The sequence below is a fragment of the Bombina bombina genome, chromosome 1 (genome assembly GCF_027579735.1).
Source record: "Bombina bombina isolate aBomBom1 chromosome 1, aBomBom1.pri, whole genome shotgun sequence".
Lineage (NCBI taxonomy): Eukaryota > Metazoa > Chordata > Amphibia > Anura > Bombinatoridae > Bombina > Bombina bombina.
In genome coordinates, this window is record NC_069499.1 from 834,070,041 (window position 1) to 834,097,781 (window position 27,741).

The 27,741-nt window shown below is 39.0% G+C and overlaps 1 protein-coding gene across 1 annotated transcript in view; it reads left to right on the plus strand.

The window, feature by feature from the left end:
• Positions 1–533: 533 nt before the first annotated feature.
• The window catches only part of LOC128661248 (uncharacterized), a 223,109-nt gene continuing 195,901 nt past the window's right edge, over positions 534–27,741 (plus strand). Inside the window, exon 1 of the mRNA XM_053715528.1 lies at positions 534–659. Coding sequence (XP_053571503.1) covers positions 534–659 — 126 coding nt within the window. The remainder of the gene's footprint in view (positions 660–27,741) is intronic.

Sequence of the window (27,741 nt, forward strand, 5' to 3'; positions counted from 1 at the left end):
TAACTAAGCCCATATCCAGCTTAGCGGGTGTCTTTTCTAGAAGACATTAAAGGAAAAGTTAACTATCATGCACCCCTATGCTGCATCTCAAAGAACATCAAAAATTAGTTTGAGTTTAATTCATCAATTTTTGTCATCTTTACTAGTAAACTTAGAAACATACCTTTTAAACCGCTATGTTATCACGCTGTCACTCTGCCTGGGTATAAAAAAAATATTATTTTAAAATGAGGAATATCTTGATAAATCTTTTCATTGGTCCCCCACTGGCTTCTCAACAGACTCGGTATACACCCACAATTGAAAATACACATTGCGTGCCTCACGGAATTTTCTGCCTCTATAGAAGCACGTTCATGAGACACGCATGCGCATTCTCTTCATGATCGAAAATTTTGGATTGACGTTCCGGCATCTGAATGAATAGATGACAGCACAGGAACAGCTAATACAATCACTGCTATCAAACAAAACAATTAATTGAGTGATTCATTGGTTTAATATGTATCACAGCAGAGATTGTATGATAAGGCATGCGCTATAAGAGAGGATTCACTGGAATGCGCACGGATGAACATGTAAGAGTGGGTGGGACCGCTGTTATGTGTGAAACAGAAAAAGCAGGAAATGAGCGGGTGGGCGGAGGATGTGAAAAAACGGTATGTAATAAAACATACGATTATATAAAAAAATAACAAGGATTTGGCAAAAAAAAAGTTAGTGACTGCATTAGTGTTTAGAAGATTAATGTATGGCATTAATGTGTAGGCATAAAATTAACTTTCACTTTAAGATTCTGTCCTAATGTGGTGTTGGTGGATTCATGCAGAATATACTCCAGAAGGTATCTGTCCTGGAATCCTGCTTCTTTCCCATCAGTAGCTCACTACATTTGTGGTTAGAAATCAGATTGTTGCCCTCTCTTTTCTTTATTTTCTTTTAGTTTTGTTCAGGCATTATCTAGAATAAAGCCTGTTTCTTTCATGTAATTAGCAAGAGTCCATGAGCTAGTGACGTATGGGATATACATTCCTACCAGGAGGGGCAAAGTTTCCCAAACCTTAAAATGCCTATAAATACACCCCTCACCAAACCCACAATTCAGTTTTACAAACTTTGCCTCCCATGGAGGTGGTGAAGTAAGTTTGTGCTAGATTCTACGTTGATATGCGCTTCGCAGCAGGCTGGAGCCCGGTTTTCCTCTCAGAGTGCAGTGAATGTCAGAGGGATGTGAAGAGAGTATTGCCTATTTGAATACAATGGTCTTCCTCTAGGGGATCTATTTCATAGGTTCTCTGTTATCAGTCGTAGAGATTTCTTCTCCTACCTCCCTTTTCAGATCGACGATATACTCTTATATACCATTACCTCTACTGATTCTCGTTTCAGTACTGGTTTGGCTATCTACTATTTGTAGATGAGTGTCTTAGGGTAAGTAAGTCTTATTTTATTATGACACTCTAAGCTATGGTTAGGCACTTTATATGTAAAGTTCTAAATATATGTCTTTAAACTTATATTTGCCATGATTCAGGATAATCAGTATTCCTTCTTTCAGACAGCCAGTTTCATTATTTGGGATAATGCATATGAATAAATATTTTTTTCTTACCTTTTAAAAATTTTCAATTGACTTTTTTTCCCTGTGGGCTGTTAGGCTCGCGGGGGCTGAAAATGCTTCAATTTATTGCGTCATTCTTGGCGCGTACTTTTTGGCGCAAAAATGTTGTCATTTCCGGCGCCCTAATTGACGCCGGAAGTTTGTTCGTGGTTGCGTCATTTTTTGACGTATATGTGTTCAGACGTTTTTTTGCGCCAAAATTGTGGGCGTCGTTTTTCTTTCATGTAATTAGCAAGAGTCCATGAGCTAGTGACGTATGGGATATACATTCCTACCAGGAGGGGCAAAGTTTCCCAAACCTTAAAATGCCTATAAATACACCCCTCACCACACCCACAATTCAGTTTTACAAACTTTGCCTCCCATGGAGGTGGTGAAGTAAGTTTGTGCTAGATTCTACGTTGATATGCGCTTCGCAGCAGGTTGAAGCCCGGTTTTCCTCTCAGAGTGCAGTGAATGTCAGAGGGATGTGAAGAGAGTATTGCCTATTTGAATACCATGGTCTTCCTCTACGGGATCTATTTCATAGGTTCTCTGTTATCGGTCGTAGAGATTTCTTCTCCTACCCCCCTTTTCAGATCGACGATATACTCTTATATACCATTACCTCTACTGATTCTCGTTTCAGTACTGGTTTGGCTATCTACTATATGTAGATGAGTGTCCTGGGGTAAGTAAGTCTTATTTTTTGTGACACTCTAAGCTATGGTTGGGCACTTTATATGTAAAGTTCTAAATATATGTCTTTAAACTTATATTTGCCATGATTCAGGATAATCAGTATTCCTTCATTCAGACTGTCAGTTTCATTATTTGGGATAATGCATATGAATAATGCCGTAGTTGACGCCGGAAGTTGTTCGTAGTTAAGTCATTTTTGATGCATGTGTATTCAGATGTTTTTTTGCGCCAAAAAATGTGGGCGTCGGTTTTGGCGTCAGAAGATGTGACGTCATTTTTGGCGCCAAAAGATATGGGCGTTGTATTTGGCCCCAATAATGTGGGTTACATTATTTTAGTCTCATATTTTTTGCTGCTTCTGGTTGCTAGAGGATTATTTATTTTGCATTTTTCTATTACATATTGCAAGATATCTCGTATTCTGTTCCTGAATCAAAACATGCTAACGGATTCCTGTTGACTGATATCAGTCCTACCAAAGCTTAGTTCATTTATTTTAATATTACGAATGTTTATCTTTAGCTATGGTTTGTAATAAGTTATCATGATAAGCTTTTACATGCAGAATCTATTAGTATTTATGCTTCATATATTGCTATTCTTTTTACATCTTATGTATAAGATATACTTAAATATTTATAAGAATATTTTTCTGATTCTATGTTAAAGGTTTTGTCTGACATCGCGCCTTCTAATAAAATTTTTAGGTCTTTTTCAAACTTCTTTAGTTGATGAAGTTTCAAATGACCAACAACATACTTGTCAGGTTAGGAAATGTCCAGAAGAAGACCCAAATGCTAGGGCGAACTTAAACAACACCCTTGCACTTGCCCTTGAGTTTAATCCAGGACATGACCCCACGACAACCTCCAAAAACAAAGTACTCACGATATGGAGCAGGGTTAGCCTGTGCCAAAGTAATTCATGATATCAGCCAGATAGACTTCTGAATAAGGAACTGGTTTCAGGAAATGTCTTCCACAGTATCAGGAGAGCAGGGATAGTCCACTTATACTCAGACAGAAGAAGGGTAAAACAGGAAACGGTTAATAATGCAGGAGTAGGTCATTTGTTATCAGCCAGTCTGAAGGTTAACACTGTGTAGACAGTCTTTGCAGAGTATGCAACAGGTAATCAGGCAGTTTGAGGGTTAACACTGAGTAGACAGTCTTTGCAGAGTATGCAACAGGTAATCAGGTAGTGTGAGAGTTAACACTGTGTAGACAGTCTTTGCAGAGTATGCAACAGGTAATCAGGCAGTTTGAGGGTAAACACTGTGTAGTCAGAACTTGCAGAATTAATAACATGTAATCAGGTAGTTTGAAGGTTAACACTGTGTTGTCAGAACTTGCAGAGATAGCAACAGGTAAGCTGGTAGTTTGAAGGTTAACACAGATTAATCAGTACTTGTTGAGATTGGCAACAGGATATCAAGCAGTTTGAAGGTTTACACTGAATAATTGTATTTGCAGAGTTTGGAAACAGGTAAACATGCAGATTGAAGGTTTCACAGAAATAACAGTATTTGAATAGTTTGGCAGTACACAGAGTAGTCTGAATATGCAGGGTTTGCAGCAGGTAAACAGGAAGTTTGAAAGTTTCACAAAACAAACAGTACTTGCATTGTTTGGAGACAGGTAATCAGGAGGTTGAAGGTTAATCCAGCATAGTAAATCCTTGAAGAGATTGGCAACAGAAAAGCAGCAGTTAGAGAGATTCCTCAGCGAAATCCTATCAGAAGCCAAAAAGTTAACAAACAAACTGGCACTGGAGAAACAGGAAGCCAAGAATAAAAAGCCTGGTTGTGACATCATCAGGAAGGGGTGGCTCAGACACCTGTCAATCAAGCACACAGAGAGGACTGCAGAGCTTCCCAGCAGCTGAGCGTGACAGTGCCCCCTCCTCAAGGACCCCTCCGGGGGACCCGACCGGGCCTGGCAGGGTATTTCTTGTGAAAAGACTTGACAAGAGCTGGAGCATGAACATGAGAGGCCGGTTCCCAAGATCGTTCAGAGATAGGATAACCTTTCCAATGGACCAGGTAGTACAGCCGATTGCCCCGTAGCTTGGAATTGAGAATCTGGCTGACTTCAAACTCAGAAGTTCCCTCTACGGAAAGTGGAGGAGGTGGTTTACTCTTGATAGAGTACCGATTGTAGATGACTGGCTTGAGTAGGGAGACATGAAACACTGGATGGATCTTGAGAGTCTTGGGTAAGGCCAGGCGGTATGCAGAAGAACAAACTCTGGAAACAATTCGAAAAGGTCCAATGTACTTAGGACCCAACTTGGTACAAGGTTGTTTTAGACGTATGAATCTGGTGGATAAAAATACTCTGTCTCCAGTACGAAGTAAAGGAGCCTTGCACCTTCTGCGATCAGCATATTTCTTATGTCTTAAGGAAGAAGAGAGTAGATTTTGACGAATGACTTGCCAGTGATTACTGAGATTTATATACGATCTGCTGCAGGGACTTCAGTAGAACTGGTAATCATAGGAAAGGTTCTAGGTTCAAATCTATAAGCTGCCTTAAAGGGAGAAGTCTGTAATGAGGCGTTATAACGTGAGTTGTGAGCTAATTCCGCCAAAGGCAATAACTGAGACCAGTTGGAGTGGTGATGGTCTACATAATGTCTTAGAAAAGATTCCAAGGCTTGATTTACACGCTCAGTCTGTCCATTGGATTGAGGATGGTGTGCAGTAGAAAGTGATATGTTGATTCCGAAGTGCTTACAAAAAGACCTCCAAAATTTGGAAACAAATTGGACTCCACGATCTGAGACTATGTCAGTGGGAAAACCATGTAAACGAGATATATGTAGAACAAAGAGTTCAGAAAGTCTTTGAGCTGAAGGCAAGCCTGGAAGAGGTATGAAGTGAGCAGACTTGGAGAACCGATCCACCACTACCCAAATGGTTGTATTTCCAGCCGAAACAGGAAGATCTGTAACAAAGTCCATGGATAAGTGAGACCAAGGGTAATGAGGAATAGGAAGAGGGTGTAATAGACCAAACGGTCGATGAGAAGATTGTTTGTTTGAAGCACAAGAACTACAAGCAGCAATATAATCCTTAACATCCCTCCTCATAGTGGACCACCAAACATGCTGCTTCAGTTTCCACAATGTATTGGTTATTCCCGGATGACCTGCTGAAATGTTGTCATGAGCCCAACGTACAAGCTTAAGACATAATCCTTTGGGTACATACAGGATACCAGAAGGTAGTTTGCAAGAAGATGGTACCCGGACTTGAGCAGCATGTAAAGCCTGTACTGGAAAAGAGGATACTTGAGCCAAAACTTTGACTGGACGTAGTATAGGTTCTGAATCCAATGGAGAAGGTTCAGAAGATTGGAACTGCCTAGATAAAGCATCTGCCTTGGAATTTTTTGAACCAGGAACATAGGAAAGTACAAAATTAAACCTGGAGAAGAACAAGGCCCACCGAGCCTGACGAGGATTGAGACGTGTAGCTGTTTGGAGGTATAAAAGATTCTTGTGATCTGTCAGAATGAAAAAAGGTTGACTGGTACCCTCTAACCAATGTATCCATTCATCCAAAGCTAATTTTATAGCCAAAAGCTCCTTATTGCCCACATCATAATTTAACTCGGCAGGATTGAATTATTTTGAAAAGAATGCCACAGGATGTATCTTGCTGGTAGTCGGATCACGTTGGGAGAGAACAGCTCCAGCTGCTATAGAGGAAGCGTCAACCTCCAAAATAAACTGGAAATCAGGAATTGGATGACTGAGAAGAGGTGCAGAAGAAAATGCTGATTTTAGCGTTTCAAAAGCCTGTACTGCCGAAGAGGACCAGTTCTTACAATTTTGCCCTTTCTTAGTAAGAGAATTGAGTGGAGAGGTGATGTCAGCAAAGTTCTTTATAAACTTTCTATAGTAATTGGCAAAGCCAAGAAACCTCTGCAGGGATTTGAGAGTAGTTGGTCTGGGCCAGTCCTTGATAGCCGACAGTTTAGCAGGATCCATCTCAAAACCTGATTCAGAAATGATATACCCCAAAAAGGGGATGGAACTCTGATGAAAAGAGCATTTCTCCAATTTAGCGAACAGGGAATTGTCTCGTAACCTCTGAAGAACCAGTCTTACATGATGTACATGTTCCTGTAATGTTTTCGAATAGATTAGAATGTCATCGAGGTAAATGATAACAAATTGATTTAGATAATCTCTGAAGATTTCGTTGACAAAGTGCTGAAATACTGCTGGTGCATTGCACAATCCAAATGGCATTACTAGATACTCGTAGTGACCAAATCTAGTGTTAAATGCCATCTTCCATTCATCTCCTTTATGGATTCTGACCAGATTGTAGGCCCCACGGAGATCTAACTTGGAAAAAATAGAAGCACCTTGAAGACGATCGAATAACTCAGAAATGAGCGGCAGAGGATAGCTGTTTTTGACAGTAATCTGATTCAAGGCTCGATAATCAATACAGGGACGAAGACCTCCATCTTTTTTCCCAATGAAGAAAAAATCTGCACCCACAGGTGAAGAGGAAGGACGAATGAATCCTCTGGCTAAGTTGTCCTTTATGTATTCCTCAAGAGAGACATTTTCTTGACGAGAGAGGGGATAGGTCCTTCCCTTAGGTAGAGGAGCCCCTGAATACAATTCGATAGGACAGTCAAATATCCGGTGTGGAGGTAACGTCTCGGCCTCTTTTTTAGAAAACACATCACAAAAGGCATGATAGTAATTGGGCAATGATTCAGGAACTTCCACCATAGCTACGACAGGACAGGATGGTTTAGAGGGATTTTGCAGGCAATGTTTGAAACAGGTAGTTCCCCAGGAAATAAGTTCTCCTTTAGACCATGAGAAAACTTGATCATGAAGCTTGCAACCAAGGTAACCCCAGAATCAATGGTATGTGGGGAGAAGAAATGACATCAAAACGAATAATTTCAGAATGAAGTATGCCCACAGTCAAAAGAAGATGAATGGTAGAATGTTGTATGATGCCAGTACCTAGAGGCTGTCCACTGACAGTAGTTACCTTAATTAACTGTTTCTTGGCTTGAAGAGGAATCCTGAGAGAGTCAGTAAAGTTTGAATCAATGAATACTCCAGCAGCTCCAGAATCGATGAGAGCTTGAGTTCGAAACTTGGTGTTTCCAAAAGAGATAGTTACAAGAACAAAAAGTTTAGAATTGAGGGAAGACATGGGATTCTGGCTTAACTCTGTCCCTCTATCAAAAGTTAAGCCTTGGCTTTTACTGGCCGGATAGGACAGTCCTTCAGTAAATGTCCTTTGGTACCACAATACAGACATAACCCAAGAGTACGCCTTCTATGGCGTTCAGCTTCTGACAATTTAATAGCTCCTACTTCCATGGGTTCCACAGACTCAGGAGATTGGGAATTATTATTAGAAAGACTTGAGGTTCGAATAAGAGGACGAAAAGAAGATTTAACAAAGGATCTCCGATTCCTATCTCTCTCCTGAAGACGTTCAGAATGCCGGGCGTCAAGAGTAATACATAAATTGATAAGACCCTCCAATGAATCAGGGAGTTCCCGAAATACAAGTTCATCCTTAAGGCGTTCGCAAAGTCCTTTGCGAAAGGCTGCTCATAAGGCTCCATGGTTCCAATCAGTTTCTGCGGCTAAAGTCCTGAATTCAATAGCATATTGAGATACCGAAAGGGATCCCTGTCTCAGATCCAACAATCCTGCCTCAGCAGCTGCAGACCGCCCAGGCTTGTCAAAAACAGAAGAAAAAATGGACACAAATAATTCCACATCCTGTAGTAACGGATCATTCTTCTCTAAAAGAGGGGACACCCAGGCTAGAGCCTTACCCTTCAAGAGAGAAATAATAAAGGTGATTTTGGAAGTAGAATTGGAAAAAACTTGAGGATTGTTTCTGAAGTGTAAACGACACTGATTAAGGAATCCACAGCATTCTTCAGGATTACCGTCATATTTATCTGGAAGTGGGATTCGTGGTATATTCTGTCCAACAGTTTGAGGTGGATTAAAGACAGCATTGGTGCTAGTAGCAGTGGCAGCAGGAGTCACCATCGCTTGAGAAGGAGCGGAGAGGTTATGTAGCAGAGCAGTAATCTGGTCAAGCTTGGAATCCAAAGATTGCAAATGAGCAGAATGATTTCCTAGAAGTTGCCTTTGTAGAGCCACAGCCCTGGATAACTCGTCAGGGTCCATATTATGGCCAGTTTGTACTGTCAGGTTAGGAAATGTCCAGAAGAAGACCCAAATGCTAGGGCGAACTTAAACAACACCCTTGCACTCTGAGTTTAATCCAGGACGTGACCCCACGACAACCTCCAAAAAACAAAGTACTCACGATATGGAGCAGGGTTAGCCTGTGCCAAAGTAATTCATGATATCAGCCAGATAGACTTCTGAATAAGGAACTGGTTTCAGGAAATGTCTTCCACAGTATCAGGAGAGCAGGGATAGTCCACTTATACTCAGACAGAAGAAGGGTAAAATAGGAAACAGTTCATAATGCAGGAGTAGGTCATTTGTTATCAGGCAGTCTGAAGGTTAACACTGTTTAGACAGTCTTTGCAGAGTATGCAACAGGTAATCAGGCAGTTTGAGGGTTAACACTGAGTAGACAGTCTTTGCAGAGTATGCAACAGGTAATCAGGCAGTGAGAGAGTTAACACTGTGTAGACAGTCTTTGCAGAGTATGCAACAGGTAATCAGGCAGTTTGAGGGTAAACACTGTGTAGTCAGAACTTGCAGAATTAACAACATGTAATCAGGTAGTTTGAAGGTTAACACTGTGTTGTCAGAACTTGCAGAGATAGCAACAGGTAAGCTGGTAGTTTGAAGGTTAACACAGATTAATCAGTACTTGTTGAGATTGGCAACAGGATATCAAGCAGTTTGAAGGTTTACACTGAATAATTGTATTTGCAGAGTTTGGAAACAGGTAAACATGCAGATTGAAGGTTTCACAGAAATAACAGTATTTGAATAGTTTGGCAGTACACAGAGTAGTCTGAATATGCAGGGTTTGCAGCAGGTAAACAGGAAGTTTGAAAGTTTCACAAAACAAACAGTACTTGCATTGTTTGGAGACAGGTAATCAGGAGGTTGAAGGTTAATCCAGCATAGTAAATCCTTGAAGAGATTGGCAACAGAAAAGCAGCAGTTAGAGAGATTCCTCAGCGAAATCCTATCAGAAGCCAAAAAGTTAACAAACAAACTGGCACTGGAGAAACAGGAAGCCAAGAATAAAAAGCCTGGTTGTGACATCATCAGGAAGGGGTGGCTCAGACACCTGTCAATCAAGCACACAGAGAGGACTGCAGAGCTTCCCAGCAGCTGAGCGTGACAATACTGAATTATCCTTCTCTGATGGTGTTTTTTTCTCATTCAGAATTTTCTTCATCAGATTTTGACACTAACAAATCTACTTTTTTATTTTTTATTATTAGAGTACATTTGTCCTTTGTTGAAAAGGTGTTGATTATTTTGATATTGAGGTATCTAGTTCTTTTTCAAGACTAGCTAACATTTTATTTCTGCTTATTTTATCTTCTGTGTTTTCAGAGGTTTTTTTCCAGTTCCTGATTCTAGGGAATGGAATAGGCTGAGAATTTTCTTTTATTCCTTCTTCAAGGGTTTTAAATTATATTCTTTGCCGGCAGTTAATTTCAGTTTTGAGGTTTCCCCAATTTAATGGGGCTATCTCTACTCCTGCTAAATATGCTATTGTTTCTATAGCAAAATAGTATTTATTTTCCTTTTAGATGGTTGTATCTTATTTAAGGAAAATTATTTATTTTCAGGCACTTTTCTTGGACCTGTGATTTATTTGGATGATGTTGCAATTGCTTCATTTTTTTGTTTGGATACTTTAAGATCAAGTATCAGATCATGATTTATTTAGCATTATTAAAGGGACAAAATCTACTGCTCATTTGAGGTTGCCGGTGAGGTAGCTCAGTTGGTAAATGCCCTGACTACAAAAAAAAAAAAAAAGCCTGTTTAAAAGATCCAAGGTCACAGGCTCAAATCCCGGCAGGGCCGATTCAGCCCTTCATCCTTCCAAGGTCAATAAAATGAGTACAAACAGACTGGGTGCTGTTGCGTTGTCTTGTTGTCTTACATTTATTTATTATGCAAGTCCAGTGTGTTGACTGGTCCTTTAACTTAATTAACATGCTAATAATTTCATTTGTGTCTTCATTTTATTGAATATTTTCGCAAATGAGGTTTAATCTATGTCTTTAGCTGTTATAGCTAGAAGAATTTTGTGATTTCCAAAAAATCCATATTTCTTTTTTTCCAAGATAATCCATTATTTGGTTCATAATTGGATTCAATTCTTAACTGTTACTCTGGGCTTCAAGATTGAGTTCTAAGACTAAAACCTTAAGATTATATTAGTTTGGTTGTTCTTACTAAGGAACGAAATCCTAAATTCTTACTCAAGTAACATGTTTTTAATTGGAACTTTTTTAGTTCAAATTCAGCTCCCTAAATTTGCATGTATGTGCCGTATTCCAGCCTGGCTGGTAAGGGGCAGGTTAAGACTTTTTTGGAAATTTGTTTGGTTCTATTAGGTCCAAACTTCTTAGACTTTGGGTACAGAAAAAGATTCAGAGTAAAACCATCTGTGAGAAGTCTTTTTTCTCTATCGTATTTCAGCTATTCCAGTAAGACTAACACCTTACTGAAGTGTGTTTCAGACTTATATGTTTTAGGTACTGGTGAAGCGCGGCTGGTCACCCGTTGGGGCTCAAGCGCTGCTCAGACCTGGAGTCTTCTGGGGTATTTATTCCAGTTCCATTTTTAGGAACTGGGTTTTGGGGTTTTATTCAAAACTATTCATTGTTCCAAAAATAGAAAATCTTTTGAATTGTCATATAAATGTACCATCTTTTAGAATGGTGTTTATATGGTCTATTCTGACTTTTTTGGTCAGTGATAGCATTATTTGTTTACATTAGATACAATAGATGCATATCTTCATTTTCTGTTTTCATTCAGATTATTTTTATTTTCTGAGATTCTCTTTTGTTGACAAGCATTACCAATTCGTTGCTTTTCCTTCCGGTCTAGCGACAGCTCTAAAAATCTTTTTAAGGTTCTCAGTGTTCATTATTTGGACGGAATTGTGGTACCGGCTCAGGCTTTTCATTCTGTGGAATCTCATACGATTCAACTTTGTTGTTTCTTCAAGACATGGTTAGAGGATCTTTTTAACAAAAACTTCTTGATTCCTCACACAAGGGTCACCTTTTTTTTTTAGGTTTCCAGATAGATTGTGTCAATGTTTTTGTCTCTAATAGACAAGTGACAAGTTTATTGGGTTCCGTTTGTTGGAACTTTCAGTCTCTATTATTTTCTTCAAGTTGCTATATATGCATGGAAGTTTTAGGTTTCATGGCTGCAGCGTTGGATTCGATTCCCTTTGCTCATTTAGGAAACCTTTCCAGTTTCTTATACTGAACAATGGTGCAGGGATTCTAGGATATCACTTTTTATATCTTTGAATTCTAATGTTTAACTATCTTTGATTTGGTGGTTAAGATCACCATCATTTAGTTCTACAGGTCTCTTCGGTTCTTTCAACCTGGACCATGATCTCTATAGATGCGAGTCTTTTAGGTTGGGAGGCTGTCTGAGGTTCTCTGTCAGCACAAGGGGTTTGGAAATCTCAGGAGTCGAGATTACCTTTTCATATTTTTGGAACTCCGTGCATTCTCAGAGTTCTTCAGTTTGGTTTCTTTTTGAAGAAGAGACGTTTATTGTTTTTTTCAGACAGACAATGTCACAACTGTGACGTATGTCAATCATCAGGGTGGGACTATCAGTTCTTAGGCTGTGACAGAAGTATCTCGGATATTTGATTGGGCTAAATCCAGCTCCTATCTTGTTGGGGTCTTTTTCCCAGCTATAGACAATTGGGAAGCGGATTATCTCGGTTAATCAAGCTTTACATCTGGGAGAATGGTCTTTTTACCCAGATATGTTTTTAAATTTTTCAGATGTGAGGCTTTCCAGAATTAGATCTGTTGGCATTTCATCTAACCTAGGAACTTCCCAGGGGCCTATTCAGGTCCGGGGATCCTTAGGCGGAAGTAGTGTATGCATTGACACTTCCTTGGAATTATCAATCTGCCTATATTTGTTCATCTCTGGTTCTTCTTTTAAGAATGATTTTCAAAATCTTCAGAGAGCAATCTTTGGTGTGACTGGTGGCTCTAGCGTGGCCACACAGGTTTTGGTATATGGTTCTTGTTCGAATATTCAGTTGCCAATCTTGGTTACTTCCATTAAGGCCAGATGTTATATCTTAACTTTTGTTTTTTTCATCAGGAATTCAAATTATTAATTTGATGGTATGAAAATGTAACGCTTAGTACTTAGTCATAGTTTTCTCTGACTCAGTATTTAATACTATGTTGCAGGCTCGTAAATCTGTGTTTAGTAGGATTTATTATCGAGTTTGGAAGATTTACATCTCATGATGTTTTTCTTATGAATTCTCTTGGCATTCTTTTAGAATTCCTAGGATTTTTTAGTTTCTTCATAAGGTTTTGTCTGCATGTTCCTTGAAAGGACAAATCTCTGCTTTTCCTGTGCTGTTTCACAGTAAGAATTGCTAAATCTTTTTGATATTCATTGTTTTCTTCAGGCTTTGGTTCGTATCAAGCCTGTCATTTAAGCCAATTTCTCCTCTTTGGAGTTTTAATTTGATTATGAAGGCTTTACAGGCTCTTCTGTGTGAGCATATGCTTTATTTGGACATTAATTACTTTCATGGAAAGTATTGTTCTTTTTAGACATTTCTTCAGCTAGAGCAGTTTTTGAATTATCTGTTTTTTCTTGTGAATCTCCTTGTTCTGATTTTTCATTAGGATAAGGTGGTTTTGGCTGTCCTAATTTCAATTTTCACCTAAAGTTGTGAATTCTAACAACATTAGTGGAGGAATTATTGTCTTTTCCTTGTGTCCTAATCCTAAGACTTCTTTGGTAAGATTCTTAAATTTTTTGGATATGGTAAGAGTTTTGAAATCCGATGTTGAAGCTACTCAGATTTCAGACAGACTTCTAGTCTATTTGTTATCTTTTCTGGGTTTAGGAAGGTCAAAAGGCTTCTGCCATTTCTTTGGCATCTTGGGTAAAGTTTTGATTAATCTTGTTTATTTGGAGTCGAGTTGATTCCCGCCTCAGAGGATTACGGCTCATTCTACTAGGTCAGTTTCTACTTCCTGGGCTTTTTAAGAATGAAGCTTCTGTTGATCAGATTTGCAAAGCAATGACTTGGTCTTCTTTGCATACTTTTACTAAATTCTACCATTTTGATGTTTTCTCTTCTTTAGAAGCAGTTTTTGGTAGAATAGTACTTAAGGCAGCTGTTTCAGTTTGATTCTTCTGCTTATTATTTCAATTTTTTTTTATTTGGGTTGTGGATTATTTTTTCAGCGGAATTGGCTGTTTTTATTTTATCCCTCCCTCTCTAGTGACTCTTGCGTGGAAGTTCCACATCTTGGGTATCTGCTATCCCATACGTCACTAGCTCATGGACTCTTGCTAATTACATGAAAGAAAACATAATTTATGTAAGAACTTACCTGATAAATTAATTTCTTTCATATTAGCAAGAGTCCATGAGGCCCACCCTTTTTGTGGTGGTTATGATTTTTTTGTATAAAGCACAATTATTCCAATTCCTTATTTTTGATGCTTTCGCTCCTTATCACCCCACTTCTTGGCTATTTGTTAAACTGAATTGTGGGTGTGGTGAGGGGTGTATTTATAGGCATTTTAAGGGTTGGGAAACTTTGCCCCTCCTGGTAGGAATGTATATCCCATACGTCACTAGCCATTGGATTCTTGCTAATATGAAAGAAATGAATTTATCAGGTAAGTTCTTACATAAATTATGTTTTTTCGGCGTCACAGGATGTGGCGTCATACTTGGCGCCAAAAAATATGGGCGTTGTACTTAGCGCCAATAATGTGGGCGTCATTCTTGGCGCCAAAAACTGTGGGCGTCATTTTTGTCTCCACCTTTTTTTCACATTATTTCAGTCTCATTTTTCATTGCTTCTGGCTTATTCATTTGGCATTTTTTCCCATTCCTGAAACTGTCCTTTAAGGAATTTGATAATTTTGCTTTATATGTTGTTTTTTCTATTACATATTGCAAGATGTCTCAACCTGACCCTGGATCAGAATCTACTTCTGGAAAGAATCTGCCTGATGCTGGTTCTACCAAAGTTAAGTGCATCTGTTGTAAACTTTTGGTAACTGTTCCTCCGGCTGTAGTTTGTGATAACTGTCATGATAAACTTTCTAATGCAGATTGTGTTTCCATTAGTAATAATCCATTACCTGTTGTTTTTCCTTCAACATCTAATGTTCAGGATGTCCCTGTTAATGTAAAAGAATTTGTTTCTAAATCTATTAGGAAGGCTCTGTCTGTTATTCCTCCTTCCAGTAAACGTAAAAGGTCTTTTAAAACTTCTCATATTTAAGATGAATTTTTAAGTGACCGCCATCATTCTGACTTATCTGTTTCTGATGAGGATCTATCTGGTTCAGAAGATTCTGCCTCAGATATTGAAACTGATAAATCTTCATATTTATTTAAGATGGAGTTTATTCGTTCTTTACTTAAAGAAGTGTTAATTGCATTAGATATGGAGGAGTCTAGTCCTCTTGATACTAAATCTACTAAGCGTTTAAATTAGGTTTTCAAACCTCATGTAGTTATTCCAGAAGTTTTTCAAGTTCCTGATGCTATTTCAGAAGTAATTTGTAGGGAATGGAATAGTCTGGGTACTTCATTTACCCCTTCTCAAAGGTTTAAGAAATTGTACCCTGTGCCATCTGATAGATTAGAGTTTTGGTACAAAATCCCTAAAGTTGATGGGGCTATCTCTACTCTTGCTAAACGTACTACTATTCCTACGGCGGATAGTACTTCCTTTAAGGATCCTTTAGATAGGAAGCTTGAATCCTTTCTAAGGAGAGCTTATTTATGTTCAGGTAATCTTCTTAGACCTGCTATTTCTTTGGCTGATGTTGCAGCAGCTTCCACTTTCTGGTTGGAGGCTTTAGCGCAACAAGTGTTAGACCATAATGCTTATAGCATTGTTAAACTTCTTCTTCAACATGCTAATAACTTTATTTGTGATGCCATTTTTTTAGCTAGAAGAGCTTTATGGCTTAAATCTTGGAATGCAGATATGACTTCTAAGTCAACTTTGCTTTCTCTTTCTTTCCAAGGTAATAAATTATTTGGTTCACAGTTGGATTCTATTATTTCAACTGTTACTGGGGGGAAAGGAACCTTTTTGCCTCAGGACAAAATATCTAAAGGTAAATACAGGGCTGCTAATCGTTTTCGTTCCTTTCGTCAGAATAAGGAACAGAAGCCTGACCCTTCCCCTAAAGGAACGGTTTCCGTTTGGAAACCTTCTCCAGTCTGGAATAAATCCAAGCCTTTTAGAAAGTCAAAACCAGCTCCCAAATCCGCATGAAGGTGCGGCCCTCATTCCAGCAAAGCTGGTAGGGGGCAGGTTACGATTTTTCAAAGATGTTTGGATCAATTCGATTCACAATCTTTGGATTCAGAACATTGTTTCTCAAGGGTACAGAATAGGTTTCAAGGTAAGACCACCTGTGAGAAGATTTTTTCTCTCTCGCATTCCAGTAAACCCAGTGAAGGCTCAGGCATTTCTGAAATGTGTTTCAGATCTAGAGTTGGCTGGGGTAATTGTGCCAGTTCCAGTTCTGGAACGGGGTCTGGGGTTTTACTCAAATCTATTCATTGTACCAAAGAAGGAGAATTCCTTCAGACCAGTTCTGGATCTAAAAATATTGAATCGTTATGTAAGGATACCAACATTCAAAATGGTGACTATAAGGACTATTCTGCCTTTTGTTCAGCAAGGGCATTATATGTCCACAATAGATTTACAGGATGCATATCTTCATATTCCAATTCATCCAGATCACTATCAGTTTCTGAGATTCTCTTTTCTAGACAAGCATTACCAGTTTGTTGCCCTTCCGTTTGGCCTAGCAACAGCTCCAAGGATCTTTTCAAAGGTTCTCGGTGCCCTTCTCTCTGTAATTAGAGAACAGGGTATTGCGGTATTTCCTTATTTGGACGATATCTTGGTACTTGCTCAGTCTTTACATTCTGCAGAATTTCATACGAATCAACTTGTGTCGTTTCTTCAAAGACATGGTTGGAGGATCAATTTACCAAAGAGTTCTTTAATTCCTCAGATAAAGGTAACCTTTTTGGGCTTTCAAATAGATTCAGTGTCCATGACTTTGTCTCTAACAGAAAAGAGACGTCTGAAGTTGGTTTCAGCTTGTCGAAACCTTCAGTCTCAATCGTTCCCTTCGGTAGCTTTGTGCATGGAATTTCTAGGTCTCATAACTGCTGCATCGGACGCGATCCCCTTTGCTCGTTTTCACATGAGACCTCTTCAGCTTTGTATGCTGAACCAGTGGTGCAGGGATTATACAAAGATATCACAAATAATATCCTTAAATCCCAATGTTCGATCTTCTCTGACTTGGTGGTTGAATCACCATCGTCTAATTTGTTCGTCCAACCTGGACTGTAATCTCAACAGATGCGAGTCTTTCAGGTTGGGGAGCTGTATGGGGATCTCTGACAGCGCAGGGGGTTTGGGAATCTCAGGCGAGATTACCAATCAACATTTTGGAACTCCGTGCGATTTTCAGAGCTCTTCAGTTCTGGCCTCTTCTGAAGAGAGAATCGTTTATTTGTTTTCAGACAGACAATGTCACAACCATGGCGTATGTCAATCATCAAGGTGGGACTCACAGTCCTCAAGCTATGAAAGAAGTATCTCGGATACTTGTATGGGCGGAATCCAGCTCCTGTCTAATTTCTGCGGTTCACATCCCAGGTGTAGACAATTGGGAAGCGGATTATCTCAGTCACCAGACGTTACATCCGGGCGAATGGTCTCTTCACCCAGAGGTATTTCTTCAGATTGTTCAAATCTGGGGACTTCCAGAAATAGATCTGATGGCCTCTCATCTAATCAAGAAACTTCCCAGGTATCTGTCCAGATCCAGGGATCCTCAGGCGGAAGCAGTGGACGCGTTGTCGCTTCCTTGGAATTATCATCCTGCCTATATCTTTCCGCCTCTAGTTCTTCTTCCAAAAGTGATTTCCAAAATTCTAATGGAACGTTCGTTTGTACTGCTGGTGGCTCCAGCATGGCCTCACAGGTTTTGGTATGCGGATCTCATTCGGATGGCCAGTTGCCAACCTTGGACACTTCCGTTAAGACCAGACCTTCTATCTCAAGGCCCATTTTTCCATCAGGATCTCAAATCATTAAATTTGAAGGTATGGAAATTGAACGCTTGATTCTTAGTCATAGAGGTTTCTCTGACTCAGTAATTAATACTATGTTACAGGCAAGTAAATCTGTGTCTAGGAAGATTTATTATCGAGTCTGGAAGTCTTACATTTCTTGGTGTTCTTCTCATAAATTCTCCTGGCATTCTTTTAGAATTACTAGAATTTTACAGTTTCTTCAGGATGGTTTGGATAAAGGTTTGTCTGCAAGTTCTTTGAAAGAACAAATCTCTGCTCTTTCTGTTCTTTTTCACAGAAAGATTGCTAATCTTCCTGATATTCATTGTTTTGTACAGGCTTTGGTTCGTATCAAACCTGTCATTAAGTCAATCTCTCCTCCTTGGAGTCTTAATTTGGTTCTGAGGGCTTTACAGGCTCCTCCGTTTGAACCTATGCATTCTCTGGATATTAAATTACTTTCTTGGAAAGTTTTGTTCCTTTTGGCCATCTCTTCTGCTAGAAGAGTTTCTGAGTTATCTGCTCTTTCTTGTGAATCTCCTTTTCTGATTTTTCATCAGGATAAGGCGGTGTTGCGGACTTTATTTCAATTTTTACCTAAGGTTGTGAATTCTAACAACATTAGTAGAGAAATTGTTGTCCCTTCATTGTGTCCTAATCCTAAGAATTCTCTGGAGAGATCTTTACATTCTTTGGATGTAGTAAGAGCTTTGAAATATTATGTTGAAGCTACTAAAGATTTTAGAAAGACTTCTAGTCTATTTGTTATCTTTTCTGGTTCCAGGAAAGGTCAGAAATCTTCTGCCATTTCTTTGGCGTCTTGGTTAAAGTCTTTGATTCATCATGCTTATGTGGAGTCGGGTAAGTCCCTGCCTCAAAGGATTACGGCTCATTCTACTAGGTCAGTTTCTACTTCCTGGGCTTTTAGGAATGAAGCTTCTGTTGATCAGATTTGCAAAGCAGCAACTTGGTCTTCTTTGCATACTTTTACTAAATTCTACCATTTTGATGTTTTCTCTTCTTCTGAAGCAGTTTTTGGTAGAAAAGTACTTCAGGCAGCTGTTTCAGTTTGATTCTTCTGCTTATAATTTCAGTTTTTTTCATTATAAGATTAAAACTTTTGATTTGGGTTGTGGATTATTTTTTTTGGCTGTCTTTATTTTATCCCTCCCTCTCTAGTGACTCTTGCGTGGAAGTTCCACATCTTGGGTATCTGCTATCCCATACGTCACTAGCTCATGGACTAATTGCTAATTACATGAAAGAAAACATAATTTATGTAAGAACTTACCTGATAAATTCATTTATTTCATATTAGCAAGAGTCCATGAGGCCCACCCTTTTTGTGGTGGTTATGATTTTTTTTGTATAAAGCACAATTATTCCAATTCCTTATTTTTGATGCTTTCGCTCCTTTCTTATCACCCCACTTCTTGGCTATTCGTTAAAACTGAATTGTGGGTGTGGTGAGGGGTGTATTTATAGGCATTTTGAGGTTTGGGAAACTTTGCCCCTCCTGGTAGGAATGTATATCCCATACGTCACTAGCTCATGGACTCTTGCTAATATGAAAGAAATGAATTTATCAGGTAAGTTCTTACATAAATTATGTTTCTTTCATGTAATTAGCAAGAGTCCATGAGCTAGTGACGTATGGGATATACATTCCTACCAGGAGGGGCAAAGTTTCCCAAACCTCAAAATGCCTATAAATACACCCCTCACCACACCCACAATTCAGTTTTACAAACTTTGCCTCCTATGGAGGTGGTGAAGTAAGTTTGTGCTAGATTCTAAGAAAAATAAATTGCGCTAGAGAATATATATGTATATATATGACTGGTCAATATCTATGTTGTATCTAAAATACACACGTAGTAGATGTTGCTAAGAATGCAACAAAAAAGGATTATATCAAAAACACAACAGGATAAAAAACACAAGATAGAGGAATATAGACAGTTGCAGATAGTTGCAAATTAAAAAAAACAATTTCAGCCTATTTGTGTTATCCCTTTAAATGGTATATAGTACCTTACGGTTACTGGTTGTGTCCATACAATCAAAAAATGTTCAGATTGAGTCCAGTCCAATTATATTCTTTTATTGGATATTCCAAGAAAAAGGCATATGTTGCTTTCCTTGATTGCAAACAATTTGTTGAGTGGCTGTTTTCGTGCTGCCTGTGATCAGCTGGGCAATCCAATCCTCAGCTCCAATGCAGTATCATGTAAAAGAGAAAAAAAGACAAAGGCGCACAGGGCCGACTCAAGTGAAATATTTTATTAACAGTGAAGTATACACATAAAAACTGACACTTACAAGATTCGTAAGTGCTAAAAAGCACATCAGTTGAGCACTGTGTAGGTACAGCTGCTGCTCCTCCACACCAGGTTTAAGATGGAAATTTTCAGGCACGGTATCCGGAACCCCTGCTCTGATAACCGTGGATAGGATTCTAAGGCAGCTGGCCAAACGCTTGCTCTTTAATAGCCTAACGCGTTTCCCCCGATCAGCGGCCGGGCTTCTTCATGAGGCAGTAATGACGTATGTGTTTGGAATTGCGCCTTTGTTATTTAAAGGAGAGACAGCCAATTATCATAAAGAGGTGTGTTACTTGGCCAATCCTGTTCATAGGTGTGTCTCATATCGCTCCATATACACAGACTTTTAGTTCGCTGCTTGATGTAAAAATGTAAAAATGTTTGACAAGACATCATTTACACTGCAGCGAACTAAAAGTCTGTGTATATGGAGCGATATGAGACACACCTATGAACAGGATTGGCCAAGTAACACACCTCTTTATGATAATTGGCTGTCTCTCCTTTAAATAACAAAGGCGCAATTCCAAACACATACGTCATTACTGCCTCATGAAGAAGCCCGGCCGCTGATCGGGGGAAACGCGTTAGGCTATTAAAGAGCAAGCGTTTGGCCAGCTGCCTTAGAATCCTATCCACGGTTATCAGAGCAGGGGTTCCGGATACCGTGCCTGAAAATTTCCATCTTAAACCTGGTGTGGAGGAGCAGCAGCTGTACCTACACAGTGCTCAACTGATGTGCTTTTTAGCACTTACAAATCTTATAAGTGTCAGTTTTTATGTGTATACTTCACTGTTCATAAAATATTTCACTTGAGCCGGCCCTGTGCGCCTTTGTCTTTTTTTCTCTTTTACATGATTGTGCTAGATTCTACGTTGATATGCGCTCCGCAGCAAGTTGGAGCCCGGTTTTCCTCTCAGCGTGCAGTGAATGTCAGAGGGATGTGAGGAGAGTATTGCCTATTTTGAATGCAGTGATCTCCTTCTACGGGGTCTATTTCATAGGTTCTCTGTTATCGGTCGTAGAGATTCATCTCTTACCTCCCTTTTCAGATCGACGATATACTCTTATTTATATACCATTACCTCTGCTGATTTTCGTTTCAGTACTGGTTTGGCTTTCTACAAACATGTAGATGAGTGTCCTGGGGTAAGTAAATCTTATTTTCTGTGACACTCTAAGCTATGGTTGGGCACTTTATTTATAAAGTTCTAAATATATGTATTCAAACATTTATTTGCCTTGACTCAGAATGTTCAACATTCCTTATTTTCAGACAGTCAGTTTCATATTTGGGATAATGCATTTGAATCAATTTTTTTCTTACCTTAAAATTTGACTCTTTTTTCCCTGTGGGCTGTTAGGCTCGCGGGGGCTGAAAAAATATGGGCGTCGCTTTTGTCTCCACATTATTTCAGTCTCATTTTTTCTTTGCTTCTGGTTACTAGAAGCTTGTTTATTGGCATTTTTTCCCATTCCTGAAACTGTCATTTAAGGAATTTGATCAATTTTGCTTTATATGTTGTTTTTTCTCTTACATATTGCAAGATGTCTCACGTTGCATCTGAGTCAGAAGATACTTCAGGAAAATCGCTGTCTAGTGCTGGAACTACCAAAGCTAAGTGTATCTGCTGTAAACTTTTGGTAGCTATTCCTCCGGCTGTTGTTTGTATTAATTGTCATGACAAACTTGTTAAAGCAGATAATATTTCCTTTAGTAATGTACCATTGCCTGTTGCAGTTCCTTCAACATCTAAGGTGCAGAATGTTCCTGATAACATAAGAGATTTTGTTTCTGAATCCATCAAGAAGGCTATGTCTGTTATTTCTCCTTCTAGTAAACATAAAAAATCTTTTAAAACTTCTCTCTCTACAGATGAATTTTTAAATGAACATCATCATTCTGATTCTGATGACTCTTCTGGTTCAGAGGATTCTGTCTCAGAGATTGATGCTGATAAATCTTCATATTTATTTAAAATGGAATTTATTCGTTCTTTACTTAAAGAAGTACTAATTGCTTTAGAAATAGAGGATTCTGGTCCTCTTGATACTAATTCTAAACGTTTAGATAAGGTATTTAAATCTATGGTTATTCCAGAAGTTTTTCCTGTTCCTAATGCTATTTCTGAAGTAATTTCCAGAGAATGGGATAAATTGGGTAATTCATTTACTCCTTCTAAACATTTTAAGCAATTATATCCTGTGCCGTCTGACAGATTAGAATTTTGGGACAAAATCCCTAAAGTCGATGGGGCTATTTCTACCCTTGCTAAACGTACTACTTTCTTTCATGTAATTAGCAAGAGTCCATGAGCTAGTGACGTATGGGATATACATTCCTACCAGGAGGGGCAAAGTTTCCCAAACCTCAAAATGCCTATAAATACACCCCTCACCACACCCACAATTCAGTTTTACAAACTTTGCCTCCGATGGAGGTGGTGAAGTAAGTTTGTGCTAGATTCTACGTTGATATGCGCTCCGCAGCAAGTTGGAGCCCGGTTTTCCTCTCAGCGTGCAGTGAATGTCAGAGGGATGTGAAGAGAGTATTGCCTATTTGAATGCAGTGATCTCCTTCTACGGGGTCTATTTCATAGGTTCTCTGTTATCGGTCGTAGAGATTCATCTCTTACCTCCCTTTTCAGATCGACGATATACTCTTATATATACCATTACCTCTGCTGATTCTCGTTTCAGTACTGGTTTGGCTTTCTACAAACATGTAGATGAGTGTCCTGGGGTAAGTAAATCTTATTTTCTGTGACACTCTAAGCTATGGTTGGGCACTTTGTTTATAAAGTTCTAAATATATGTATTCAAACATTTATTTGCCTTGACTCAGAATGTTCAACTTTCCTTATTTTTCAGACAGTCAGTTTCATATTTGGGATAATGCATTTGAATTAATCATTTTTTTCTTACCTTCAAAAATTTGACACTTTTTTCCCTGTGGGCTGTTAGGCTCGCGGGGGCTGAAAATGCTTCATTTTATTGCGTCATTCTTGGCGCGGACTTTTTGGCGCAAAAATTCTTTTCCGTTTCCGGCGTCATACGTGTCGCCGGAAGTTGCGTCATTTTTGACGTTATTTTGCGCCAGAGATGTCGGCGTTCCGGATGTGGCGTCATTTTGGCGCCAAAAGCATTTAGGCGCCAAATAATGTGGGTGTCTGATTTGGCGCTAAAAAATATGGGCGTCGCTTTTATCTCCACATTATTTAAGTCTCATTTTTTATTGCTTCTGGTTGCTAGAAGCTTGTTCTTGGCATTCTTTCCCATTCCTGAAACTGTCATTTAAGGAATTTGTTCAATTTTGCTTTATATGTTGTTTTTTCTCTTACATATTGCAAGATGTCTCACGTTGCATCTGAGTCAGAAGATACTACAGGAAAATCGCTGTCTAGTGCTGGATCTACCAAAGCTAAGTGTATCTGCTGTAAATTTTTGGTAGCTATTCCTCCGGCTGTTGTTTGTATTGATTGTCATGACAAACTTGTTAATGCAGATAATATTTCCTTTAGTAAAGTACCATTGCCTGTTGCAGTTCCTTCAACATCTAAGGTGCAGAATGTTCCTGATAACATAAGAGATTTTGTTTCTGAATCCATAAAGAAGGCTATGTCTGTTATTTCTCCTTCTAGTAAACGTAAAAAATCTTTTAAAACTTCTCTCCCTACAGATGAATTTTTAAATGAACATCATCATTCTGATTCTGATGACTCTTCTGGTTCAGAGGATTCTGTCTCAGAGGTTGATGCTGATAAATCTTCATATTTATTTAAAATGGAATTTATTCGTTCTTTACTTAAAGAAGTACTAATTGCTTTAGAAATAGAGGATTCTGGTCCTCTTGATACTAATTCTAAACGTTTGGATAAGGTATTTAAAGCTCCTGTGGTTATTCCAGAAGTTTTTCCTGTTCCTAATGCTATTTCTGCAGTAATTTCCAAAGAATGGGATAAATTGGGTAATTCATTTACTCCTTCTAAACGTTTTAAGCAATTATATCCTGTGCCGTCTGACAGATTAGAATTTTGGGACAAAATCCCTAAAGTTGATGGGGCTATTTCTACCCTTGCTAAACGTACTACTATTCCTAAGTCAGATGGTACTTCGTTTAAGGATCCTTTAGATAGGAAAATTGAATCCTTTCTAAGAAAAGCTTATCTGTGTTCAGGTAATCTTCTTAGACCTGCTATATCTTTGGCTGATGTTGCTGCAGCTTCAACTTTTTGGTTGGAAACTTTAGCGCAACAAGTAACACATCATGATTCTCATGATATTATTATTCTTCTTCAGCATGCTAATAATTGTATCTGTGATGCCATTTTTGATATTATCAGAGTTGATGTCAGGTTTATGTCTCTAGCTATTTTAGCTAGAAGAGCTTTATGGCTTAAAACTTGGAATGCCGATATGGCTTCTAAATCAACTCTACTTTCTATTTCTTTCCAGGGTAACAAATTATTTGGTTCTCAGTTGGATTCTATTATTTCAACTGTTACTGGTGGGAAAGGAACTTTTTTACCACAGGATAAAAAATCTAAAGGTAAAAACAGGGCTAATAATCGTTTTCGTTCCTTTCGTTTCAACAAAGAACAAAAGCCTGATCCTTCATCCTCAGGAGCAGTTTCAGTTTGGAGACCATCTCCAGTCTGGAATAAATCCAAGCCAGCTAGAAAGGCAAAGCCTGCTTCTAAGTCCACATGAAGGTGCGGCCCTCATTCCAGCTCAGCTGGTAGGGGGCAGGTTACGTTTTTTCAAGGAAATTTGGATCAATTCTGTTCACAGAATTGGTTTCAAGATGAGACCTCCTGCAAAGAGATTTTTTTCTTTCCCGTGTCCCAGTAAATCCAGTAAAAGCTCAAGCATTTCTGAATTGTGTTTCAGATCTAGAGTTGACTGGAGTAATTATGCCAGTTCCAGTTCCGGAACAGGGGATGGGGTTTTATTCAAATCTCTTCATTGTACCAAAGAAGGAGAATTCCTTCAGACCAGTTCTGGATCTAAAAATATTAAATCGTTATGTAAGGATACCAACGTTCAAGATGGTAACTATAAGGACTATCTTGCCCTTTGTTCAGCAAGGGAATTATATGTCCACAATAGATTTACAGGATGCATATCTGCATATTCCGATTCATCCAGATCATTATCAGTTCCTGAGATTCTTTTTTCTGGACAAGCATTACCAGTTTGTGGCTCTGCCGTTTGGCCTAGCTACAGCTCCAAGAATTTTTACAAAGGTTCTCGGTGCCCTTCTGTCTGTAATCAGAGAACAGGGTATTGTGGTATTTCCTTATTTGGACGATATCTTGGTACTTGCTCAGTCTTTACATTTAGCAGAATCTCATACGAATCGACTTGTGTGGTTTCTTCAAGATCATGGTTGGAGGATCAATTTACCAAAAAGTTAATTGATTCCTCAGACAAGGGTAACCTTTCTGGGTTTCCAGATGGATTCAGTGTCCATGACTCTGTCTTTAACAGACAAGAGACGTCTAAAATTAATTACAGCTTGTCGAAACCTTCAGTCACAATCATTCCCTTCGGTAGCCTTATGCATGAAAATTCTAGGTCTTATGACTGCTGCATCGGACGTGATCCCCTTTGCTCGTTTTCACATGCGACCTCTTCAGCTCTGTATGTTGAATCAATCGTGCAAGGATTACACAAAGATATCTCAATTAATATCTTTAAAACCGATTGTTCGACACTCTCTAACGTGGTGGACAGATCACCATTGTTTAATTCAGGGGGCTTCTTTTGTGCTTCCGACCTGGACTGTAATTTCAACAGATGCAAGTCTCACAGGTTGGGGAGCTGTGTGGGGATCTCTGACGGCACAAGGAGTTTGGGAATCTCAGGAGGTGAGATTACCGATCAATATGTTGGAACTCCGTGCAATTTTCAGAGCTCTTCAGTTTTGGCCTCTTCTGAAGAGAGAATCGTTCATTTGTTTTCAGACAGACAATGTCACAACTGTGGCATACATCAATCATCAAGGAGGGACTCACAGTCCTCTAGCTATGAAAGAAGTATCTCGAATTTTGGTTTGGGCGGAATCCAGCTCCTGTCTAATCTCTGCGGTTCATATCCCAGGTATAGACAATTGGGAAGCGGATTATCTCAGTCGCCAAACGTTGCATCCGGGCAAATGGTCTCTTCACCCAGAGGTATTTCTTCAGATTGTTCAAATGTGGGAACTTCCAGAAATAGATCTGATGGCGTCTCATCTAAACAAGAAACTTCCCAGGTATCTGTCCAGATCCCGGGATCCTCAGGCGGAGGCAGTGGATGCATTATCACTTCCTTGGAAGTATCATCCTGCCTATATCTTTCCGCCTCTAGTTCTTCTTTCAAGAGTAATCTCCAAGATTCTGAAGGAATGCTCGTTTGTTCTGCTGGTAGCTCCAGCATGGCCTCACAGGTTTTGGTATGCGGATCTTGTCCGGATGGCCTCTTGCCAACCGTGGACTCTTCCGTTAAGACCAGACCTTCTGTCTCAAGGTCCTTTTTTCCATCAGGATCTGAAATCCTTAAATTTAAAGGTATGGAGATTGAACGCTTGATTCTTGGTCACAGAGGTTTCTCTGACTCTGTGATTAATACTATATTACAGGCTCGTAAATCTGTATCTAGAGAGATATATTATAGAGTCTGGAAGACTTATATTTCTTGGTGTCTTTCTCATCATTTTTCTTGGCATTCTTTTAGAATACCGAGAGTATTACAGTTTCTTCAGGATGGTTTAGATAAGGGTTTGTCTGCAAGTTCCTTGAAAGGACAAATCTCTGCTCTTTCTGTTCTTTTTCACAGAAAGATTGCTATTCTTCCTGATATTCATTGTTTTGTACAAGCTTTGGTTCGTATAAAGCCTGTCATTAAGTCAATTTCTCCTCCTTGGAGTTTGAATTTGGTTCTGGGGGCGCTTCAAGCTCCTCCATTTGAACCTATGCATTCATTGGACATTAAATTACTTTCTTGGAAAGTTTTGTTCCTTTTGGCCATCTCTTCTGCCAGAAGAGTTTCTGAATTATCTGCTCTTTCTTGTGAGTCTCCTTTTCTGATTTTTCATCAGGATAAGGCGGTGTTGCGAACTTCTTTTGAATTTTTACCTAAAGTTGTGAATTCCAACAACATTAGTAGAGAAATTGTGGTTCCTTCATTATGTCCTAATCCTAAGAATTCTAAGGAGAAATCGTTGCATTCTTTGGATGTTGTTAGAGCTTTGAAATATTATGTTGAAGCTACTAAATCTTTCCGAAAGACTTCTAGTCTATTTGTTATCTTTTCCGGTTCTAGAAAAGGCCAGAAAGCTTCTGCCATTTCTTTGGCATCTTGGTTGAAATCTTTAATTAATCTTGCCTATGTTGAGTCGGGTAAAACTCCACCTCAGAAAATTACAGCTCATTCTACTAGGTCAGTTTCTACTTCCTGGGCGTTTAGGAATGAAGCTTCGGTTGATCAGATTTGCAAAGCAGCAACTTGGTCCTCTTTGCATACTTTTACTAAATTCTACCATTTTGATGTATTTTCTTCTTCTGAAGCAGTTTTTGGTAGAAAAGTACTTCAGGCAGCGGTTTCAGTTTGAATCTTCTGCTTATGTTTTTCATTAAACTTTATTTTGGGTGTGGATTATTTTCAGCAGGAATTGGCTGTCTTTATTTTGTCCCTCCCTCTCTAGTGACTCTTGTGTGGAAAGATCCACATCTTGGGTAGTCATTATCCCATACGTCACTAGCTCATGGACTCTTGCTAATTACATGAAAGAAAACAT